The following is a 23,715-nucleotide window of genomic DNA, read 5'->3' as shown; positions in this document are numbered from 1 at the left end:
TTTACAGACATTGGATATAAATCATCTGACCTCAGATGTCTTTACAGACATTGAATATGAAGTATCTGACCTCAGATGTCTGTACAAACATTGAATATAAATGATCTGACCACAGATGTCTGTACAGACATTGAATATGAAGTATCTGACCTCAGATGAGTGTACAGACATTGTATATAAATTATCTGACCACAGATGTCTGTACAGACATTGAATATGAAGTATCTGACCTCAGATGTGTGTACAGTCATTGAATATGAATTACACACACACACACACACACACACACACACACACACACACACACACACACACACACATCCCTTCTACTATTTTCATATTGTGTACTATTATCATATGATATTTTACAATTTTACAGGCTGTCAGTGTTGATGAATGAGTGGCATCTGAGGGTGAGCACCGGGTGCGTGTGGCAGATGGGGTTATGTAAATATCCTATCAAAGTGAGGCATATCGAGTGGCTCCTGAGTTGTTGAAACTAATCAGATGCGAGTATACATTACACAGTAGCGGGTATATTAGAGCTGCACTCTGCCCGGGAACCCTGAACTGGCCGGGCCACTCAAAGCATCACTTGGCACCAATCTCGACCATCAGCTGACCACCAAGGAGCACAACCTCGCCCCTCCACCCATCCCAAGAAGCCGACCTCCACCCATCCATCCCAAGAAGCCGACCTCCACCCATCAGACGACATGCAGCCGGTGAGTGTAGCCACCTTTCGTCCGTCCGCTTCTATTGTTTAAATATGGTATTTACAATAATGAACAGAGAATGAACTGTGGTTTAACGTTGAATTGAAACCGTTGCGGTTTGCAATATTGATTCGTATTCGTGATGTTCTGCCGGGATGTCGAGGAACATCTTCAATCACGGGTTTTACAAGCTTTATGTGAAGGAGATCATCTTCAATCACGAACTTCGCTGCAAGTGATAGCACGACTCGACTTTGCGATATCACGACACGATATAGCGATTTTGCGATACAGCCAAAAACGAAATATCGACACGACACGACATGGCGATAACACGACACGACATGGCGATAACACGACACGACATGGCGATAACACGACACGACATGGTGATAACACGACACGACATGGCGATAACACGACACGACATGGCGATAACACGACACAAAGGAGGACATGCTTACCTTTATATTGTGTGAGTTGCGGGTGTTACCGACAGAGCAGGACATGCTTACCTTTCTACTGTGTGAGTTGCGGGTGTTACCGACAGAGCAGGACATGCTTACCTTTATATTGTGTGAGTTGCGGGTGTAACCGACAAAACAGGACATGCTTACTTTTATATTATGTGAGTTGCGGGTGTTACCGACAGAACAGGACATGTTTACTTTTATATTGTGTAAGTTGCGGGTGTTACCGACAGAGCAGGATATGCTTACCTTTCTACTGTGTGAGTTGCGGGTGTTACCGACAGAGCAGGACATGCTTACCTTTCTATTGTGTGAGTTGCGGGTGTTACCGACAGAGCAGGACATGCTTACCTTTCTATTGTGTGAGTTGCGGGTGTTACCGACAGAGCAGGACATGCTTACCTTTCTATTGTGTGAGTTGCGGGTGTTACCGACAGAGCAGGTCATGCTTACCTTTCTATTGTGTGAGTTGCGGGTGTTACCGACAGAGCAGGACATGCTTACCTTTCTATTGTGTGAGTTGCGGGTGTTACCGACAGAGCAGGTCATGCTTACCTTTATATTGTGTGAGTTGCGGGTGTTACCGACAGAGCAGGACATGCTTACCTTTCTATTGTGTGAGTTGCGGGTGTTACCGACAGAGCAGGTCATGCTTACCTTTATATTGTGTGAGTTGCGGGTGTTACCGACAGAGCAGGACATGCTTTCCTTTCTATTGTGTGAGTTGCGGGTGTTACCGACAGAGCAGGTCATGCTTACCTTTCTATTGTGTGAGTTGCGGGTGTTACCGACAGAGCAGGACATGCTGACCTTTATAGCGAACAGCTGGTGTCATCACCGATGTTCAGTGATCCATTCACCGCTACTTTTCCTTTTACACCAAATGCGGATAATGGAGACTGGATATACTCTGACACTGATGTTTAATCTGTATTTAGTATCGACACTTAAGACTAGAGATTGTGCCGTATTGAGAGTTGCGTATTAACCCTTATTGTAAAATTAATCAAATTTGCTGAGGGTCACAAGATATCCCTAAATGTAAAACAGTTTACATAAAGGGTTGCAGATTAGCTTTATCTGTAAATATTTTTTTACAATAAGGTTTGAAGTGACAGAATAATTGTTACATTTCGCTATGAAATAATACTTATCGACAGTCATGAAACTTCGCAGGTTTAATTGATCGTTACACATTGTCTGGATGTGCAAAAGACTTGAATCTCTACAACAACCATCCTGTTGCTCTACGCTAGTTGTATACAAGAGGTTATAACTTGCTCTATGCAGTTTGTATACAGAGGTTATGACTTGCTCTAGGCAGGTTGTATACAAGAGGTTATAACTTGCTCTATGCAGTTTGTATACAGAGGTTATGACTTGCTCTAGGCAGGTTGTATACAAGAGGTTATGACTTGCTCTAGGCAGGTTGTATACAAGGGGTTATAACTTGCTCTACGCAAGTTGTATACGAGAGGTTATGACTTGCTCTAGGCAGGTTGTATACAGGGATTATGACTTGCTCTACGCAAGTTGTATACAAGAGGTTATAACTTGCTCTATGCAGGTTGTATACAGGGGTTATGACTTGCTCTACGCAGGTTGTATACTAGGGGTTATGACTTGCTCTAGGCAGGTTGTGTATCAGGGGTTATGACTTGCTCTATGCAGGTTGTGTAACAGGGGTGATGACTTGCCCTATGCAGGTTGTATGCTAGGGGTTATGACTTGCTCTAGGCAGGTTGTATACAGGGGTTATGACTTGCTCTAAGCAGGTTGTATACTAGGGGTTATGACTTGCTCTATGCAGGTTGTATACGAGAGGTTATGACTTGCTCTAGGTAGGTTGTATACAGGGGTTATGACTTGCTCTAGGCAGGTTGTATACAAGAGGTTATGACTTGCTCTAGGCAGGTTGTATACTAGGGGTTATGACTTGCTCTAGGCAGGTTGTATACGAGAGGTTATGACTTGCTCTAGGTAGGTTGTATACAGGGGTTATGACTTGCTCTAGGCAGGTTGTATACAAGAGGTTATGACTTGCTCTAGGCAGGTTGTATACTAGGGGTTATGACTTGCTCTAGGCAGGTTGTATACAGGGATTATGACTTGCTCTAGGCAGGTTGTATACAGGGATTATGACTTGCTCTAGGCAGGTGGTATATAAGGGGTTATGACTTGCTCTAGGCAGGTTGTATACAAGAGGTTATAACTTGCTCTATGCAGGTTGTATACAGGGGTTATGACTTGCTCTACGCAGGTTGTATACTAGGGGTTATGACTTGCTCTAGGCAGGTTGTGTATCAGGGGTTATGACTTGCTCTATGCAGGTTGTGTAACAGGGGTGATGACTTGCCCTATGCAGGTTGTATGCTAGGGGTTATGACTTGCTCTAGGCAGGTTGTATACAGGGGTTATGACTTGCTCTAAGCAGGTTGTATACGAGAGGTTATGACTTGCTCTAGGTAGGTTGTATACAAGGGTTATGACTTGCTCTAGGCAGGTTGTATACAAGAGGTTATAACTTGCTCTAGGCAGGTTGTATACTAGGGGTTATGACTTGCTCTATGCAGGTTGTATACGAGAGGTTATGACTTGCTCTAGGTAGGTTGTATACTAGGGGTTATGACTTGCTCTAGGCAGGTTGTATACAAGAGGTTATGACTTGCTCTGGGCAGGTTGTATACTAGGGGTTATGACTTGCTCTAGGCAGGTTGTATACAGGGATTATGACTTGCTCTAGGCAGGTTGTATACAGGGATTATGACTTGCTCTAGGCAGGTGGTATATAAGGGGTTATGACTTGCTCTATGCAGGTTGTATACAAGAAGTTATGACTTGCTCTAGGCAGGTTGTATATGAGGGGTTATGACTTGCTCTAGGCAGGTTGTATGCTAGGGGTTATGACTTGCTCTATGCAGGTTGTATACAGAGGTTATGACTTGCACTATGCAGGTTGTATACAAGAGGTTATGACTTGCTCTAGGCAGGTTGTATATAAGGGGTTATGACTTGCTATATGCAGGTTGTATACTAGGGGTTATGACTTGCTCTATGCAGGTTGTATACTAGGGGTTATGACTTGCTCTATGCAGGTTGTATACAAGAGGTTACGACTTGCTCTATGCAGGTTGTATACAGAGGTTATGACTTGCTCCATGCAGGTTGTATATAAGGGGTTATGACTTCTAGGCAGGTTGTATACAGGGGTTATGACTTGCTATATGCAGGTTGTATATAAGGGGTTATGACTTGCTCTATGCAGGTTGTATACTAGGGGTTATGACTTGCTCTATGCAGGTTGTATACTAGGGGTTATGACTTGCTCTATGCAGGCTGTATACAAGAGGTTACGACTTGCTCTATGCAGGTTGTATACAGAGGTTATGACTTGCTCCATGCAGGTTGTATATAAGGGGTTATGACTTCTAGGCAGGTTGTATACAGGGGTTATGACTTGGTATATGCAGGTTGTATATAAGGGGTTATGACTTGCTCTATGCAGGTTGTATATAAGGGGTTATGACTTGCTCTATTCAGGTTGTATACAAGGGGTTAAGACTTGCTCTATGTAGATTGTATACAAGAGGTTACGACTAGCTCTATGCAGGTTGTATACTAGGGGTTATGACTTGCTCTAGGCAGGTTGTATACAGGGGTTATGACTTGCTCTAAGCAGGTTGTATACAAGAGGTAATGACTTGCTCTAGGCAGGTTGTATACTAGGGGTTATGACTTGCTCTACGCAGGATGTATACAAGGGATTATGACTCCTGATCCTTGGTGAATACTGATTCTTATATTAACGTTTTTTTATCAATTCATTCTTAACAAACGCTTTTATTTTTCATGATTCAGTGATGAGGTATGTACATATAGATACCACGTAAGGACATATTCTTGAACTATCACGACGGGGACACCGTTTACATGTTCAACTTCAATTAGTGTGTTAAACTCGAATGCATTCAATCTGAGTGAGTTTTCTATATGTTTATAACGGCATTGTAAAAAATCATGAAATAAGTAACTTTTTATTATTCCTTTATTTCAAACCTTTCCGGATGATATCCCAGTAATCTCGATTTTTTCGTTATCTATGCTGCGCCAACTGTAAACGCATTTGTCTCGTTTATTGATATTATAAGGGCGTGATGTCACATTGACCAACAAAATGAAATACAGTTTTATCTTGGAACGGAAATGTAGGCATATTTGGAGGTCGCATCGGTGATGGTGACGATGTTTTGACAACTTACTAGCTTTTAGTATTCTGCAGTTTTCCAAGTTTGACTTGGGACACAAGCTAAGGATGGCAGCTGAGCATTGGCTATCATATAGTGTGGATATGTTGCAGTCAATGTGTAAAATGACTGAAATTGTCACTTAGTCAATTAATAAAACGCCTGAATATTTTAGTTATTTTACATAATGACTGGAAAGTCAGTCCACTTGTTCTAATATGATAACAATTCCAAACATTTTGTTTTTTTATTTTCATCACCCAGTGGCTGAAATGATAGGATTAAAAGAAAACGAAAGTCAGTGTACATTAGTTGTGTTTTCACTACTAATCCCAGCATAATTAGTCTATTATCATGCTTTTAAGTCCTATTGAACGTGGATATTTTTGTCAATTAGCAAAATAAATGGACAGAGGTTTCAGTCATCCTGATTGAGGAATGTACCCTTCAATATCCACACAAAGGAACAACAGCCCATATATCTGCAGCTGTACAATGAAACGTGTTCCATGTTACAAGTCTTTGTTACAATCTAATATTATGATAATATATAGAGGTTATCACGCGAGTGTGCTTGGGGATGGTAAATATCCTGCATTAGGAATAAACATTGTATTTAGCGAGCCTTGGCGAGCTTAATACATACTGTTTATTCCTAATACAAGATATTTACCATACCCAAACACACAAGCGTGATAACATCTTTATCATATAATGTCATTCTTTTATTCTGTGCTTGAAAATCGCTTTCCCTCTCTCACAAACATTACCGAAACATTGCGAGTTTCCCTGGAATGCGCGCATTAATATTTATTACGTCACAGGGTAAGTGAAGTGTCAGTAGGACAGTGACAGTAGCCAATATAGTTCCAACTGAAATCTGTTTCTTATACAATGGCGAAGCAAAATATACGCAAAACAACAATCCTTCTTTTTAATTGCCTTTCGCGGCAATCCATCAGTCTGTCCGCTAGAGTAGCTGTCCTTTGTCAAAGAGAAGCTACTCTAACCCCAGACTATGAGACGTCACGGTCACGGTCAGACGTTATTGACAGTCGTTCTGTCCTGTCATAACATTAAGAAGTTTAGTCAGATGTACAAACAGCGACAAAACGAAACAAGGTAACAATTCAAACATATTTCGGCCAAATCCAACTATTTTAATTTGTTAAAGGTTTCAAGCCGCAGAGGTCTACAAGCACAGATATGGCTACTGATCCCGCTTGGCTAGGCCTCGTGCCCTCGCAAAATTGTTTCGAAATATATATTTCTCCAAAGTTGCCAAAACTTATAAAATGCCTTAGCTACATCACAGTTAGACACTGATTTTCAGTATATTAGACTTTTCTTTTGATAATGATAGCAACTATCCCTGGAGGATATCCAGATTCCTGATGGTTAATTCTGACTCGATCGCCGAATGACGAGGGCGACGCCATGTTTGTTTATAAACAGTGAAAGTAGTCCCTACTTGACCTTTGATATTTGCATCTCTATCCGCATATGTCCCCAACGGATATCGTTTTTATCCGTTGGCTTTATCCTGCCGAGAAACCTACCCATTATATGATAAAATACAATATATATATGTTTGTTTGTATGTTGTTTAACGCCGCACTCAGCAATATTCCAGCTATATGACGGCGGTCTGTAAATAATCTAGTCTGGACCAGACAATCCAGTGATTGACAACATGAGCATCGATCCTCGCTATTGGGATCGCTGACATACATCAACTTACCCGATCCCGTTAGTCATCTCTTACGACAAGCATAGTCGCCTTTTAAGGCAAGCATGGGTTGCTTAGCCTGCAACCTCGGGGTATCGCGGTACTTGTCATGTACGCTAACCACGGAACAAAATGCACTCACTAACCTTTATGTTTATTCGTGTTCTCTGTATCAGATATCATTCATGTTATCAAACAATGCATATTTTACTGATAAAAGTTCATTATTTACATTAGTAGCTCCGAGTAAAAGCCGGGCCTCGCGCCCTGTTTGACAAGGGAGGGAACTCCATCGTATCGCGGTACACAGAAAAGTTGTGTATGGAGGTCCGAATTGGACAAAAAGAGGACATAATTCTACCAACCACTTGGTATGATCATGCAGGACATCAGTGATTTGTCCAGACAAGTGCAAAGACAGCACAAGTAAAATTCTAAATGTGTTATCAGCAATAGGTATTCAATGCATACTTACCGAAAAGTAAGAGAAAAATATTTTTATGTCAACATCAAAATATCAGAAATGATATTTTAAGATTATTTTTAAAAAATTGGATGACAATAATTTGTCACAAAATGGAAAAATGTTAAAAGTCAACAATAAATATATAAAAAACACTCCTAGTATGCCCAAAGTATGTATTTATCTTTTGGTTACTAGTGAAGAGCGTATTTCTAAGTTTGGCATTATGGCCCTTATGATCTCCCAATAGTTTCTGAGCACAGAGCGGGAAAAAATGTGCGGACTACGTAGCTTCCGTTACCTCATTAGTCGCCATGAATATGCAGATGACCTAGTTCAGGTCGATAGAGAAAGTTTACTTGGGGAATTGCGGGTTATATCGTTGGTCATTGATAGATGGGGGTAAGGCAATATTACAACAGATGCCAGAAATATGTATCAACGGATTAATAACTCCTTACTTACAGCAGACGGAACATTCCGAGGAAATTGAAATTGTTTACGAAGTGAGCACTTCCTGGTTACTGAATTGCATTAATAGACAGCCGCTAAGAGGCGTGTCCCGCGTGAACTATCGGAAATCACAAATGCCGCGATACGATGAATGCCGCGGTACCATGGGGTCCGAGTATATATGTATATGGTGTCAAGAATTATTGGTCAGGTGAGATAGGTCCTCTGTTGTTTTCAGCTAGGTACTATAAATTCAAGCTCAGATGTGGATATATTCCACCCGCTTTGTAAACCTATACTTATAAAAAGAAGGAAATCGAGGAAAAAATAAACCGAGGACATATAAGTTGTTTCAAGATACTTATGCGGTTGAACTACATGTGAAATGTCCGCTCAATAGAAATCACAGGAGTGGACTGGTTAAATTTAGATGGGGAGTGGCGCCTTAAAGACTAGAGACTGGTCACTACGAGAATGTACCTTGGGGAGAAATATGTTGTTTTAACAATAAACACTGTATCCGGGATGAAGCACATGTTGTACTTTTATGCCCTATATACAGTGACAAGAGGACCACCTTCTTACTACATGTACATGTACTTTTATGCCCTATATACAGCGACAAGAGGACCACCTTCTTACTACATGTACATGTACTTTTATGCCCTATATACAGCGACAAGAGGACCACCTTCTTACAACATGTACATGTACTTTTATGCCCTATATACAGCGACAAGAGGACCACCTTCTTACTACATGTACATGTACTTTTATGCCCTATATACAGCGACAAGAGGACCACCTTCTTACTACATGTACATGTACTTTTATGCCCTATATACAGCGACAAGAGGACCACCTTCTTACTACATGTACATGTAGTTTTATGCCCTATATACAGTGACAAGAGGACCACCTTCTTACTACATGTACATGTACTTTTATGCCCTATATACAGCGACAAGAGGACCACCTTCTTACTACATGTACATGTAGTTTTATGCCCTATATACAGCGACAAGAGGACCACCTTCTTACTACATGTACATGTACTTTTATGCCCTATATACAGCGACAAGAGGACCACCTTCTTACTACATGTACATGTACTTTTATGCCCTATATACAGCGGCAAGAGGACCACCTTCTTACAACATGTGCATGTACTTTTATGCCCTATATACAGCGACAAGAGGACCACCTTCTTACTACATGTACATGTAGTTTTATGCCCTATATACAGCGACAAGAGGACCACCTTCTTACTACATGTACATGTACTTTTATGCCCTATATACAGCGACAAGAGGACCACCTTCTTACTTCATGTACATGTACTTTTATGCCCTATATACAGCGACAAGAGGACCACCTTCTTACTACATGTACATGTAGTTTTATGCCCTATATACAGTGACAAGAGGACCACCTTCTTACTACATGTACATGTACTTTTATGCCCTATATACAGCGACAAGAGGACCACCTTCTTACTACATATACATGTACTTTTATGCCCTATATACAGTGACAAGAGGACCACCTTCTTACTACATGTACATGTACTTTTATGCCCTATATACAGCGACAAGAGGACCACCTTCTTACTACATATACATGTACTTTTATGCCCTATATACAGCGACAAGAGGACCACCTTCTTACTACATGTACATGTACTTTTATGCCCTATATACAGCGACAAGAGGACCACCTTCTTACTACATGTAGCTTTACCCTCCCTTACTTCAACGCAGTGTCTTGTACAGACACATTTACTAGTATTTCAGCAAACCAAGATCTCACGTTTTGCTTTGCCAAAATCTGCCATGCTATTTTAATTAAACGCCGAGATATTTTATATAATGTATGTGCATGTAAATGTATACAGCACAGTATTTATTATTTAGCTATTTCAGTCTCCTCATAAATTAACATGTTATGTATTCATTAATTTGTTTTATTGTTTTTCATAAGTCGCTGGGCGATTGCTCGTAGATATTGGGATCTGTAGATACTGAGATAATCTGTGTTTTTGTTTGTATCTACGAATGGGGCACAAATAAACCCTTCTGTCTTTCTATCTGTCTGACTTTTGACAAATCCACTGTGCAAGACAACAGATGGTTATCGGCTATTCCTTTGATCGATGTATTTTTTGTAACTCAACCTATCATTCCTCTCTTGCTACACTGTCACTGGCATGTTACGTAACATTTAATGCCTCCATCATATCTGACCTGGATTTATGAGCAAATCTCAGACTGAATGAAGTTCACCCAGACACAGTAGTGTTATTGTTTTTTCGACTGTATCGTTTTCGTATTTGACTGTATCGCAATATCTCTATATTGTGTCGCGATATCGCAGTGTCGTGTCGAACTGATGCACTGTCGCCATATCCAGTGGATAACTGAGGCCGATATGGCGATTGTCCGAATCAGCCACCATATCAAACACGAGTGACATTCGTGTAATTGATTTAATCTGACCCAGGAAATGAACTTGGCGATCCATGGTTTATGCGTTTTACATTCTGAATAATGAGGTTGAGATAACAATACAGTTTTTGTAGAGCCATTAAAGACATAGGTACTGGCGGTAGTGACACTAAAGACATGGGTACTTGTGACACTAAAGACATGGGTACTGGTGACATTATAGACATGGGTACTTGTGACACTAAAGACATGGGTACTTGTGACACTAAAGACATGGGTACTTGTGACACTACAGACAAGGGTACTTGTGACACTACAGACATGGGTACTTGTGACACTAAAGACATGGGTACTTGTGACACTAAAGACATGGGTACTATTGACGCTACAGACATGGGTACTGGTGACATTAAAGACATGGGTACTGGTGACACTAAAGACATGGGTACTTGTGACACTACAGACATGGGTACTTGTGACACTAAAGACATGGGTACTTGTGACACTAAAGACATGGGTACTTGTGACACTACAGACAAGGGTACTTTTGACACTAAAGGCATGGGTACTTGTGACACTACAGACATGGGTACTTGTGACACTAAAGACATGGGTACTTGTGACACTAAAGACATGGGTACTTGTGACACTAAAGACATGGGTACTTGTAACATTACAGACATGGGTACTTGTGACACTAAAGACATGGGTACTTGTGACACTACAGACATGGGTACTTGTGACATTACAGACATGGGTACTTGTGACACTAAAGACATGGGTACTGGTGACATTAAAGACATGGGTACCTGTGACACTAAAGACATGGGTACTTGTGACACTACAGACATGGGTACTTGTGACACTAAAGACATGGGTACTTGTGACACTACAGACAAGGGTACTTGTGACACTAAAGACATGGGTACTTGTGACACTAAAGACATGGGTACTTGTGACACTAAAGACATGGGTACTTGTGACACTACAGACATGGGTACTTGTGACATTAAAGACATGGGTACTTGTGACATTACAGACATGGGTACTTGTGACATTACAGACATGGGTACTTGTGACACTAAAGACATGGGTACTTGTGACATTAAAGACATGGGTACTTGTGACACTAAAGACATGGGTACTGGTGACATTAAAGACATGGGTACCTGTGACACTAAAGACATGGGTACTTGTGACACTACAGACATGGGTACTTGTGACACTAAAGACATGGGTACTTGTGACATTACAGACATGGGTACTTGTGACACTAAAGACATGGGTACTTGTGACACTAAAGACATGGGTACTTGTGACACTAAAGACATGGGTACCATTGGCACTACAGACCTGGGTACTTGTGACACTAAAGACCTGGGTACTTGTGACACTAAAGACATGGGTACTTGTGTCACGAGTACCCATGTCTGTAGTATCACCAGTACCCTTATCTGTAGTGTCACCAGTACCCATGTCTTTAGTGTCACAAGTACCCATGTATGTAGTGTCACCAGTACCAGTGTCTTTAGTGTACTTGTGACACTACAGACATAGATACAATTGACACTAAAGACATGGGTACTGGTGACACTACAGACAAGGGTACTTGTGACACTAAAGACATGGGTACTTTTGACACTACAGACATAGGTACTATTGACACTAAAGACATGGGTACTTGTGACACTACAGACATGAGTACTTTTGACACTACAGACATGGGTACTTGTGACATTACAGACATGGGTACTATTGACATTAAAGACATGGGTACTTGTGACACTACAGACATGAGTACTTGTGACACTACAGACATGGGTACTTGTGACACTACAGACATGGGTACTTGTGACACTAAAGACATGGGTACTTGTGACACTACAGACATGGGTACTTGTGACATTACAGACATGGGTACTATTGACGCTATAGACATGGGTACTATTGACACTACAGACATGGGTACTTGTGACACTACAGACATGGGTACTTGTGACACTAAAGACATGGGTACTTGTGACACTAAAGACATGGGTACTTGTGACACTAAAGACATGGGTACTTGTAACATTACAGACATGGGTACTTGTGACACTAAAGACATGGGTACTTGTGACACTACAGACATGGGTACTTGTGACACTACAGACATGGGTACTTGTGACACTAAAGACATGGGTACTGGTGACATTACCGACATGGGTACTATTGACATTAAAGACATGGGTACTTGTGACACTACAGACATGGGTACTGGTGACATTAAAGACATGGGTACTTGTGACACTACAGACATGGGTACTTGTGACATTACAGACATGGGTACTATTGACATTAAAGACATGGGTACTTGTGACACTACAGACAAGGGTACTATTGACGCTACAGACATGGGTACTTGTGACATTACAGACATGGGTACTATTGACATTAAAGACATGGGTACTTGTGACACTACAGACATGGGTACTGGTGACATTAAAGACATGGGTACCTGTGACACTACAGACATGAGTACTTGTGACACTAAAGACATGGGTACTTGTGACACTAAAGACATGGGTACTTGTGACACTACAGACATGGGTACTTGTGACATTACAGACATGGGTACTATTGACGCTATAGACATGGGTACTATTGACACTACAGACATGGGTACTTGTGACACTACAGACATGGGTACTATTGACACTAAAGACATGGGTACTTGTGACACTAAAGACATGGGTACTGGTGACATTAAAGACATGGGTACTTGTGACACTACAGACATGAGTACTTGTGACACTACAGACATGGGTACTATTGACGCTACAGACATGGGTACTGGTGACATTAAAGACATGGGTACTTGTGACACTAAAGACATGGGTACTTGTGACATTACAGACATGGGTACTATTGACGCTATAGACATGGGTACTATTGACACTACAGACATGGGTACTTGTGACACTACAGACATTGGTACTATTGACACTAAAGACATGGGTACTTGTGACACTACAGACATGGGTACTTGTGACATTACCGACATGGGTACTATTGACACTGAAGACATGGGTACTTGTGACACTACAGACATGGGTACTTGTGACATTACAGACATGGGTACTTTTGACACTAAAGACATGGGTACTTGTGACACTACAGACATGGGTACTGGTGACATTAAAGACATGGGTACTTGTGACATTACAGACATGGGTACTATTGACGCTATAGACATGGGTACTATTGACACTACAGACATGGGTACTTGTGACACTACAGACATGGGTACTTGTGACACTAAAGACATGGGTACTTGTGACACTAAAGACATGGGTACTTGTGACACTAAAGACATGGGTACTTGTAACATTACAGACATGGGTACTTGTGACACTAAAGACATGGGTACTTGTGACACTACAGACATGGGTACTTGTGACACTACAGACATGGGTACTTGTGACACTAAAGACATGGGTACTGGTGACATTACCGACATGGGTACTATTGACATTAAAGACATGGGTACTTGTGACACTACAGACATGGGTACTGGTGACATTAAAGACATGGGTACTTGTGACACTACAGACATGGGTACTTGTGACATTACAGACATGGGTACTATTGACATTAAAGACATGGGTACTTGTGACACTACAGACAAGGGTACTATTGACGCTACAGACATGGGTACTTGTGACATTACAGACATGGGTACTATTGACATTAAAGACATGGGTACTTGTGACACTACAGACATGGGTACTGGTGACATTAAAGACATGGGTACCTGTGACACTACAGACATGAGTACTTGTGACACTAAAGACATGGGTACTTGTGACACTAAAGACATGGGTACTTGTGACACTACAGACATGGGTACTTGTGACATTACAGACATGGGTACTATTGACGCTATAGACATGGGTACTATTGACACTACAGACATGGGTACTTGTGACACTACAGACATGGGTACTATTGACACTAAAGACATGGGTACTTGTGACACTACAGACATGGGTACTGGTGACATTAAAGACATGGGTACTTGTGACACTACAGACATGAGTACTTGTGACACTACAGACATGGGTACTATTGACGCTACAGACATGGGTACTGGTGACATTAAAGACATGGGTACTTGTGACACTAAAGACATGGGTACTTGTGACATTACAGACATGGGTACTATTGACGCTATAGACATGGGTACTATTGACACTACAGACATGGGTACTTGTGACACTACAGACATTGGTACTATTGACACTAAAGACATGGGTACTTGTGACACTACAGACATGGGTACTTGTGACATTACAGACATGGGTACTATTGACACTAAAGACATGGGTACTTGTGACACTACAGACATGGGTACTTGTGACATTACAGACATGGGTACTTTTGACACTAAAGACATGGGTACTTGTGACATTACAGACATGGGTACTTTTGACACTTAAGACATGGGTACTATTGACACTACAGACATGGGTACTTGTGACATTACATATGTTTACAGAAAGTGTTGCTAGTTCTGGTCATCGTCGTGATGTTGTTGTGCCATGAAGCAGCAGGAGAACGACGCAAGGCTCGTATAAGACTGAAGTTTGGGCTCACAGGTCAGTGCAACTACAATTAATGGAACTGTGTTAAGGGAACTCAGCAAATAACAATAGGAATACAATACAATAGTCTACTTTCTTTTACATGGGAAAAATGTATTTATCATACAATCTATCTATCTATCTATCTATCTATCTATCATTAATTTTTTAGATCTATCTACCTATCATCTATCTATCTATCTATCTACCTATATATCTATCTATCAATCATCTATCTATCTGTCTGTCTATCTGGTTATCTATCTATCATCTATCTATCATTAATTTTATAGATCTATCTATCTATCTATCATCTATCTATCTATCTAACTATGTATCTATCTATCATCTATCATCTATCTAGTTATCTATCTATTATCTATCTATCTATCATTAATTTTATAGATCTATCTATCTATCATCTATCTATCTATCTGTCATCTATCTATCCATCTATCATATATCATCTAACTATCTATCTATGTGTCTACTTATCTAGTTATCTATCTATCATCTATCTATCTCTCATCTATCTATCTATATATAATCTATCTATCATCTATCTGTCATCCATCTCTATCATCTATCCATCTATCATCTATGTATCTTGATCTTTTCTATCTACCTATCTATCTATCATCTATCTATCATCTATCATATATCATCTATCTATCTATCTATAATCTATCTATCATCTATCTGTCATCCATCTCTCTATCATCTATCATCTATGTATCTTCTTCCTTTCTATCTACCTATCTATCTATCATCTATCATATATCATCTATATATCTATCTATAATCTATCTGTCATCCATCTCTCTATCATCTATCCATCTATCATCTATGTATCTTCTTCCTTTCTATCTACTTATCTATCATCTATCTATCTATCATCTATCTGTATATGTATCTATCTTTCCATCTATCTACCATCTATCACCTATCTATATATCTATCTATCTATATATCTATCTTTCTAACAATCATCTATCTATCCTCTTTCTCGCTATTATCTATCTGTCCATTTATCTATCTGTCATCTATCATCTCACTATATAGCTATCATCTATATATCTATCATCTATCATCAATCTATCTATCTATCTATCTATCTATCTATCTATCTATCTATCTATCTATCTATCTATCCATGTACCATCTATCATCTATCTATCTATAATTTATGTCATCCATCTCTCTATCATCTATCTATCTATCTATCTATCTATCTTTCTATCTATGTATCTATCATCTATCTATCTGTATATAAATCTATGTTTCTATCTATTATCTATCACCTATCTATCACCTCTCTATATATCTATATATTTATCATTTATCTATATAGCTATCATCTATTTATCTATCATCTATCTATCCTCTTTCTATCTATATATCTATCTTTGTATCAATCATCTATCTATCCTCTTTCTTGCTATCATCTATCTATCTATCTATCTATCTATCATCTATCTATATAGTTATCGTCTATCTATCTATCATCTCTCTATCTATCTATCTATGATTGTCTGTAGTATTGGATAACTTGAAAAAGTGTTGATTAGTGTCGACTAGTGTTGGATAAGTGGTCGGATAACTGTAACTGTCATTGCACATAGACCGGGACCTTGGCGACCTGAAGCACACAGACCGGGACCTTGACGACCTGAAGCACACAGACCGGGACCTTGACGACCTGAAGCACACAGACCGGGACCTTGACGACCTGAAGCACGTTGACCGGGACCTTGCCGACCTGAAGCACACAGACCGGGACCTTGACGACCTGAAGCACGTTGACCGGGACCTTGGCGACCTGAAGCACGTTGACCCCGACTTTAGCGACCTGGCGCGCAGAAACACAGATGATGGGCAAATGATGGAGGAAGACTCTGACCTAACACACGCCGCCAAGCGTAAGTGCTGAAACCTTTATGTTACATGTTTAAATTATCACCTACTTCACTTCAAATCAGTTCATTATGTCTTGATGGGTAGTATAGGTCTTTAGCAACCCATGCTTGCCGTAAAAGGCGAATTTGCTTGTCGTAAGAGGCGACTAACGGGATCGGGTGGTAAGGCTCGTTGATTTGGTTGATGCATGTCATTGTATCCCAAATTATTATCATTAATATTTACAGACCCCCGTCATGTACTGGAATATTGCTGAGTACGGCTTTAAACAACAAACAAATTTACATTATGTCTTGCCTTCCTGTTATGTTCAAACTAGATATTATCTGCTACACTTGAAGTCAGTTCATTATGTCCCGCTACTATTATGTTCAAACTAAACTGAGGGCCAAAAGAAACGTTACCAACATTAACTGATTTGCCACTTTTAAACAAAGATGCCAACCTGTTCAAAAACAGTAAAGAACACATCTCACGAATACAGCCTTCATGTTCTCTGTCGTTCTTTGCGCGTGCTTTACGGATTTTAGGAGTTTTTCAGCAATTTTTTAAAACATTCTTTCCCAAATGATCGTGCAATTTCCGGGTATAAATTACGCACGGATCTGTTCCCTATCATTGGTTGCGATGATTAACACCAACGAACATGCCAGGACTGACCGCTGTCCAGTGGGAGAGAGCCATAGGTATGCTGCAGATGGGAGCGACACAGAGAGAGGTTGCTATTAATATGAACTGCTCCAACATGACCATTGCCAGACTGGTTGCACGTCTCTGACAGACTGGCAGAACCGCAGACAGACCACGGAGTGGCAGGCAAAGGTCACGACCCCGCAGGATGACCGCTTTTTACGGGTACTTCATCTGAGGAACAGATTTCTTACTGTGACGTCATCAGCTGCCAACAGCTTAGGACATCCGGTCAGCAGACAAACAATGACCAGACGACTACGACATTATGGTCTCCGGACTTATCGCCCTTTCAAGGGCATGACCTTGACCCGTCAACTTCGACGTGCCAGATTGACGTTGTGCAGGCAAACTCAGCGATGGCAACAACGGAAATGGCGGCGAGTGCTGTTTAGTGACGAAAGCAGGTTCCAACTCTTCAAACCTGATGGGCGGACGCGAGTTTATCGACGACAAGGTGAACGTACGGCTCCTTGTTGTGTCCAGGAGGTGGAACCTTATGGGGGCGGAAGTGTGATGGTCTGGGGCGGCATTTGCGGGGACGAGAAGACGGAACTTGTCATCATCGAAGGCAATCTGACAGCACAACGCTACATTGACAATATCTTACGGCCAGTGGTTCTTCCTTTCATCCAGCGTCAACAAAGGACGGTGTTCCAACAAGATAACGCCACACCCCATAAAGCCCGTATTACTAGAGACTTCCTCAACGCCAACAACGTGACTGTCCTGCCGTGGTCAGCTCGTTCACCAGATCTGTCACCCATAGAACACCTCTGGGACCAGCTGGGGCGTCGTCTTCGGAAATTGAATTGCTACATATCCCGTATTGAACAGTCTGGGCCGTCGTCACCTTAAAGTTGTAACCAATGTTGTTGATCCGATCGAATACTGGACGAATGACCCCTTGTTAAGAAATGTCCCTGTTGGAGGTAAAGGACTTTGTTGTTGAATTAGTAAATTCGCATTTTACTGTTCTGAATGATGAATTTCTACAATACAATTGTTATTGCTGCTTCAAATTGTGTTGGTCATATTTTTTCCTAGAAATATCGTTGGTAACGTTTCTTTTGGCCGTCAGTTTATATATTATCTGCTACAATTGAAGTCAGTCCATTATGTTTTGCCCTCCTATTATGTTCAGACTATAAATCATCTGCTATACTTGAAGTCAGTTCAGTATGTTTTGCCCTCCTATTATGTTCAAACTATATATTATCTGCTACACTTGAAGTCAGTTCATTATGTTTTGCCCTCATTTATGTTCAGACTATAAATTATCTGCTACACTTGAAGTCAGTTCATTATGTTTTGCCCTCCTATTATGTTCAGACTATAAATTATCTGCTACACTTGAAGTCAGTTCAGTATTTCCCTCTTCTATAATGTTCAAACTATATATTATCTGCTACACTTGAAGTCAGTTCATTATGTCTTGCCCTCCTATTATGTTCAAACTATATATTACCTGTTACCGTCCGTGTCACTGTAACCTCACTGTAAATATGATGTTTTTACCCAAGACAGCCGACAGTTAATAGGTGATCCTCCAAGTTAACTCACTTCATGTGTTTCCAATTCAGCTCCCTACCCTGATGATGAGGACGTCCTGTAGTTGCTGATGACGAGGACGTCCTGTAGTTGCTGATGACGAGGACGTCCTGTAGTTGCTGATGACGAGGACGACGGTAGTAGCTACTTCTGGAATTTGTCAAAAATGCGAATTATAATAAATCAGCCCCCGAAGCAAGAGTTTCAATTTTGTATTTAACAGATGCTCATTAACGCATACTTGTAACAGCCAGTGTGTGGACATCGCGTGTTCAGGTGTACATGTTACCACCACTCCGTGGACATCACGTGTTCAGGTGTACGTGATACCACCACTCCGTGGACATCACGTGTTCAGGTGTACATGTTACAATCACTGCGTGGTCATCACGTGTTCAGGTGTACATGTTACCACCACTCCATGGACATCACGTGTTCAGGTGTACATGTTACAATCACTGCATGGTCATCACGTGTTCCGGTGTACATGTTACCACCACTCCGTGGAAATCACGTGTTCAGGTGTACATGTTACCACCACTCCATGGACATCACGTGTTCAGGTGTACATGTTACCACCACTCTGTGGACATCATGTGTTCAGGTGTACATGTTACAATCACTGCTTGGTCATCACGTGTTCTGGTGTACATGTTACCACCACTCCGTGGAAATCACGTGTTCAGGTGTACATGTTACAATCACTGCTTGGACATCACATGTTCGGGTGTACACGTTACAATCACTGCTTGGACATCATGTGTTCAGGTGTACATGTTACAATCACTGCTTGGTCATCACGTGTTGAGGTGTACATGTTACAATCACTGCGTGGTCATCACGTGTTCAGGTGTACATGTTACAATCACTGTTTGAACATCACGTGTTCAGGTGTACATGTTACAATCACTGCTTGAACATCACGTGTTGAGGTGTACATGTTACAATCACTGCTTGAACATCACGTGTTGAGGTGTACATGTTACAATCACTGCGTGAAAATCACGTGTTGAGGTGTACATGTTACAATCACTGCTTGGACATCACGTGTTGAGGTGTACATGTTACAATCACTGCGTGGACATCACGTGTTGAGGTGTACATGTTACAATCACTGCGTGGACATCACGTGTTGAGGTGTTTTCATGTTACAATCACTGCGTGGACATCACGTGTTGAGGTGTACATGTTACAATCACTGCGTGGTCATCACGTGTTGAGTTGTACATGTTACAATCACTGCTTAAACATCACGTGTTCAGGTGTACATGTTACAATCACTGCTTGAACATCACGTGTTCAGGTGTACATGTTACAATCACTGCTTGAACATCACGTGTTCAGGTGTACATGTTACAATCACGGCTTGAACATCACGTGTTGAGTTGTACATGTTACAATCACTGCGTGGTCATCACGTGTTGAGGTGTACATGTTACAATCACTGCTTGGACATCACGTGTTGAGGTGTACATGTTACAATCACTGCTTGGACATCACGTGTTGAGGTGTACATGTTACAATCACTGCGTGGACATCACGTGTTGAGGTGTACATGTTACAATCACTGTGTGGACATCACGTGTTCAGGTGTACATGTTACAATCACTGCATGGTCATCACGTGTTCAGGTGTACATGTAACCAACACTCCGTGGACATCACATGTTGAGGTGTACATGTTACAATCACTGCGTGGTCATCACGTGTTCAGGTGTACATGTTACAATCACTGCGTGACCATCACGTTTTCAAGTGTACATGTTAGCACCACTCCTTGGACATTGCGAGTGCAGGTGTACATGCTCTGCCACACGTTTTACACATAAGGGGAATGGGAAAACATAGAGATCAAACGGCTATAATAGAAAATATGGGAACACTCGGGATCAAACAGTCATACCAGGGGGATGGGGAAACAATCGGATCAAACTGTCATACCAGTGGGATGGGGGAACAATCGGGATCACACTGTAACACCAGGAGCAAGGTGAAAAAACGGGATCAAACAGTCATACCAGGGGGATGGGGGAACAATCGGATCAAACTGTCATACCAATGGGATGGGGGAACAATCGGATCAAACTGTCATACCAATGGGATGGGGGAACAATCGGGATCACACTGAAACACCAGGAGCAAGGTGAAACAATCGGGATCAAACAGTCATACTAGGGTGATAGGGGGACAAGGGGAATCAAACTGTCATACCAGGGGGATGGTGGAACAATCGGATCAAACTGTCATACCAGGGGGATGGGGGAACAATCGCATCAAACTGTGATACCAGGGGGATGGGGGAACAATCGGATCAAACTGTAACAACAGGAGCAAGGTGAATCACTGGGGATCAAACAGTCATACCAGGGGGATGGGGGAACAATCGGATCAAACTCTCATGCCAGGGGGATGGGGGAACACAATCGGATCAAACTGTCATAGCAAGAGGATGCGGGAACAATGGGAATGAAACAGTCATTCCAAGGGGATGGGGAAACAATCGGATCAAACTGTCAAACAAGGGGGATGGGGAAACAATCGGGATCAAACTGCTATACCGGTGGATGGGGGAACAATCGGTATCAAACTGTCATACCAGAAGATCAAACAGTCATACCAGATGGGATGGGGAAACAATCGGGATCAAACTCCTATACCGGTGGATGGGGGAACAATCGGGATCAAACTGTCATACCAGAAGATCAAACAGTCATACCAGATGGGTGGGGGAACAATCGGGATCAAGCTCTTATATCATGGATTGGGGAACAATCGGGATCAAACAGTCACACCAAGGGAATGTGGGGACAGTCGGGATCAAACTCTCACACCAGGGGGGTCGGGGAAACAATCGAGATCAAACTGTCACTTAAGGAGGAAGGGGAAACAATCGGGATCATACTGTCATACCAAGAAGATTGGGGAACAATCGGAATCAAACTATTATTGCAGAGGGATGGGGGAACAATCGGAATCAAACTGTCATCCGAGAGGGATGGGGGCACAATCGCGATCAAACTGTCATACCAAAGGGTTTGGGGAACAATCGAAATAAAACTGTCACACAAGGAGAACGGGGGTACAATCAGGGTAAAACTGTCTTACCAGGAAGATTGGAGAACAATCGGGATCAATGTCATACTGGGAATAAGGGGAAAGAAATGGGATCAAACTTTCATATCCGAGGAATGGGGGAACAATCGGGATCAAACTGTCATACCAGAGGGATGGGGGAAGAATTGCGATCATAATGTTCTACCAGAGGGTTGGGGGAACAATCGGGATCAAACTGTCATTCCAGGGGAATTGGGGAACAATCGGGATCAAACTATCATACCTGGAAATTGGGGGAACAATCGGGAGAAAACTTTCATACAAGAGGTGTGGGGAAACAATCGGGATCAAACTGTCATACCAAGAAGATGGAGGAACAATCGGGATGAAACTGTCATACCAGGATTATGGGGTAACAATCGGGATCAAACAGTTTTACCAGAGGATTTGGGGAAGTATTGGGATCAAACAGTCACATCTGAGGGATGAGGGAACATTTGAGATCCAACTCTCATGCCAGGCGATCATACAGTCATACCAAGGGAATCGGAATGGGGCAACGAAATGATCAAACTGTCTTACTAGCAGATATGGGAACAATCGGGATCAAACTGTCATACCAGGTTGATGGGGGAACAATCGGGATCAAACTGTCATACAAAGAGGATGGGAGAACAATTGGGATCAAACTGTTATACCAGAGGATTGGGGGAAGTATTGGGATCAAACAGTCATATCTGAGGGATGGGGGAACATTTGGGATCCAACTGTCATGCCAGGCGATCATACAGTCATACCAAGGGAATCGGAATGGGGCAACAAAATGATCAAACTGTCTTACTAGCAGATATGGGAACAATCGGGATCAAACTGTCATACCAGGTTGATGGGGGAACAATCGGGATCAAACTGTCATACAAAGAGGATGGGGGAACAAATGGGATTAAACTGTTATACCAGAGGATTGGGGGAAGTATTGGGATCAAACAGTCATATCTGAGGGATGAGGGAACAATCGGGATCAAACTGTCATACAAAGAGGATGGGGGAACAATTGGGATTAAACTGTTATACCAGAGGATTGGGGCAAAATTCGGTAATAAACTGTCATACAAGGAAGATCGGGGCAAAACCGAGATGAAACACTCATAGCAGAGGGATGGGGCAATAATCGGTGTTGAACTGCCATACCAGAGGTATGCAGGAACAATCGGTGTCAAACTGTCATACGAGAGGGATAGGGAAGCAATCGGGATCAAATTGTCATGCAAGGAGGATCAGGGAACAATTTTGAGGGATGGGGGAGCAAACGGGACCAATCTGTCATACCAGGGGGAGGGGGAGGGGGAGGGGGAACAATTCG

At 41.7% G+C, this 23,715-nt stretch overlaps 3 protein-coding genes across 3 annotated transcripts; 1 reads left to right on the top strand and 2 right to left on the bottom strand.

The window, feature by feature from the left end:
* Positions 1–488: 488 nt before the first annotated feature.
* On the top strand, positions 489–19,494 carry LOC139458518 (involucrin-like). The gene is made up of 4 exons (XM_071239957.1): positions 489–725; positions 15,057–15,156; positions 16,764–17,060; positions 19,332–19,494. Exons 1-4 carry the CDS (start codon positions 717–719, stop codon positions 19,361–19,363), a joined length of 438 nt encoding a protein of 145 aa, XP_071096058.1. The 5' UTR covers positions 489–716; the 3' UTR covers positions 19,364–19,494.
* Positions 10,308–11,995, bottom strand: LOC139470587 (uncharacterized). Its single transcript, XM_071252916.1, has 5 exons — positions 11,777–11,995; positions 11,593–11,600; positions 11,449–11,504; positions 11,137–11,328; positions 10,308–10,318 (listed from the first exon to the last, which is right to left on the bottom strand). The coding sequence occupies exons 1-5, from the start codon at positions 11,993–11,995 to the stop codon at positions 10,308–10,310; spliced, it is 486 nt and encodes a 161-aa protein (XP_071109017.1).
* Positions 12,048–14,954, bottom strand: LOC139458464 (uncharacterized). Its single transcript, XM_071239906.1, has 5 exons — positions 14,929–14,954; positions 14,641–14,728; positions 14,313–14,320; positions 13,809–13,864; positions 12,048–12,064 (listed from the first exon to the last, which is right to left on the bottom strand). The coding sequence occupies exons 1-5, from the start codon at positions 14,952–14,954 to the stop codon at positions 12,048–12,050; spliced, it is 195 nt and encodes a 64-aa protein (XP_071096007.1).
* Positions 19,495–23,715: the final 4,221 nt, after the last annotated feature.

Source organism: Haliotis cracherodii, unplaced genomic scaffold, assembly GCF_022045235.1.
Source record: "Haliotis cracherodii isolate W230 unplaced genomic scaffold, xgHalCrac1.p SCAF_1, whole genome shotgun sequence".
NCBI classification, from domain to species: domain Eukaryota; kingdom Metazoa; phylum Mollusca; class Gastropoda; order Lepetellida; family Haliotidae; genus Haliotis; species Haliotis cracherodii.
The sequence above is the reverse complement of the archived record's forward strand: the minus strand, read 5'-3'. Positions and strand labels throughout refer to the sequence as shown.

Bases quoted from the DNA above. Each gene is read 5' to 3' on its own strand.
- LOC139458518 (XM_071239957.1), top strand. The intron at 15,157-16,763 runs GTCAGTGCAACT...CATTGCACATAG, and splicing joins ACTGAAGTTTGGGCTCACAG to ACCGGGACCTTGGCGACCTG. The intron at 17,061-19,331 runs GTAAGTGCTGAA...TTTCCAATTCAG, and splicing joins CCTAACACACGCCGCCAAGC to CTCCCTACCCTGATGATGAG.
- LOC139470587 (XM_071252916.1), bottom strand. From the start codon at position 11,995: ATGGGTACTGGTGACACTACAGATAAGGGTACTGGTGATACTACAGAC. The intron at 11,329-11,448 runs GTACCCATGTCT...TTAGTGTCACAG, and splicing joins CCATGTCTTTAGTGTCACAA to GTACCCATGTCTTTAATGTC.
- LOC139458464 (XM_071239906.1), bottom strand. From the start codon at position 14,954: ATGTCTTTAGTGTCAAAAGTACCCAT. The intron at 14,729-14,928 runs GTCTGTAATGTC...CCATGTCTATAG, and splicing joins TTAGTGTCAAAAGTACCCAT to CGTCAATAGTACCCATGTCT.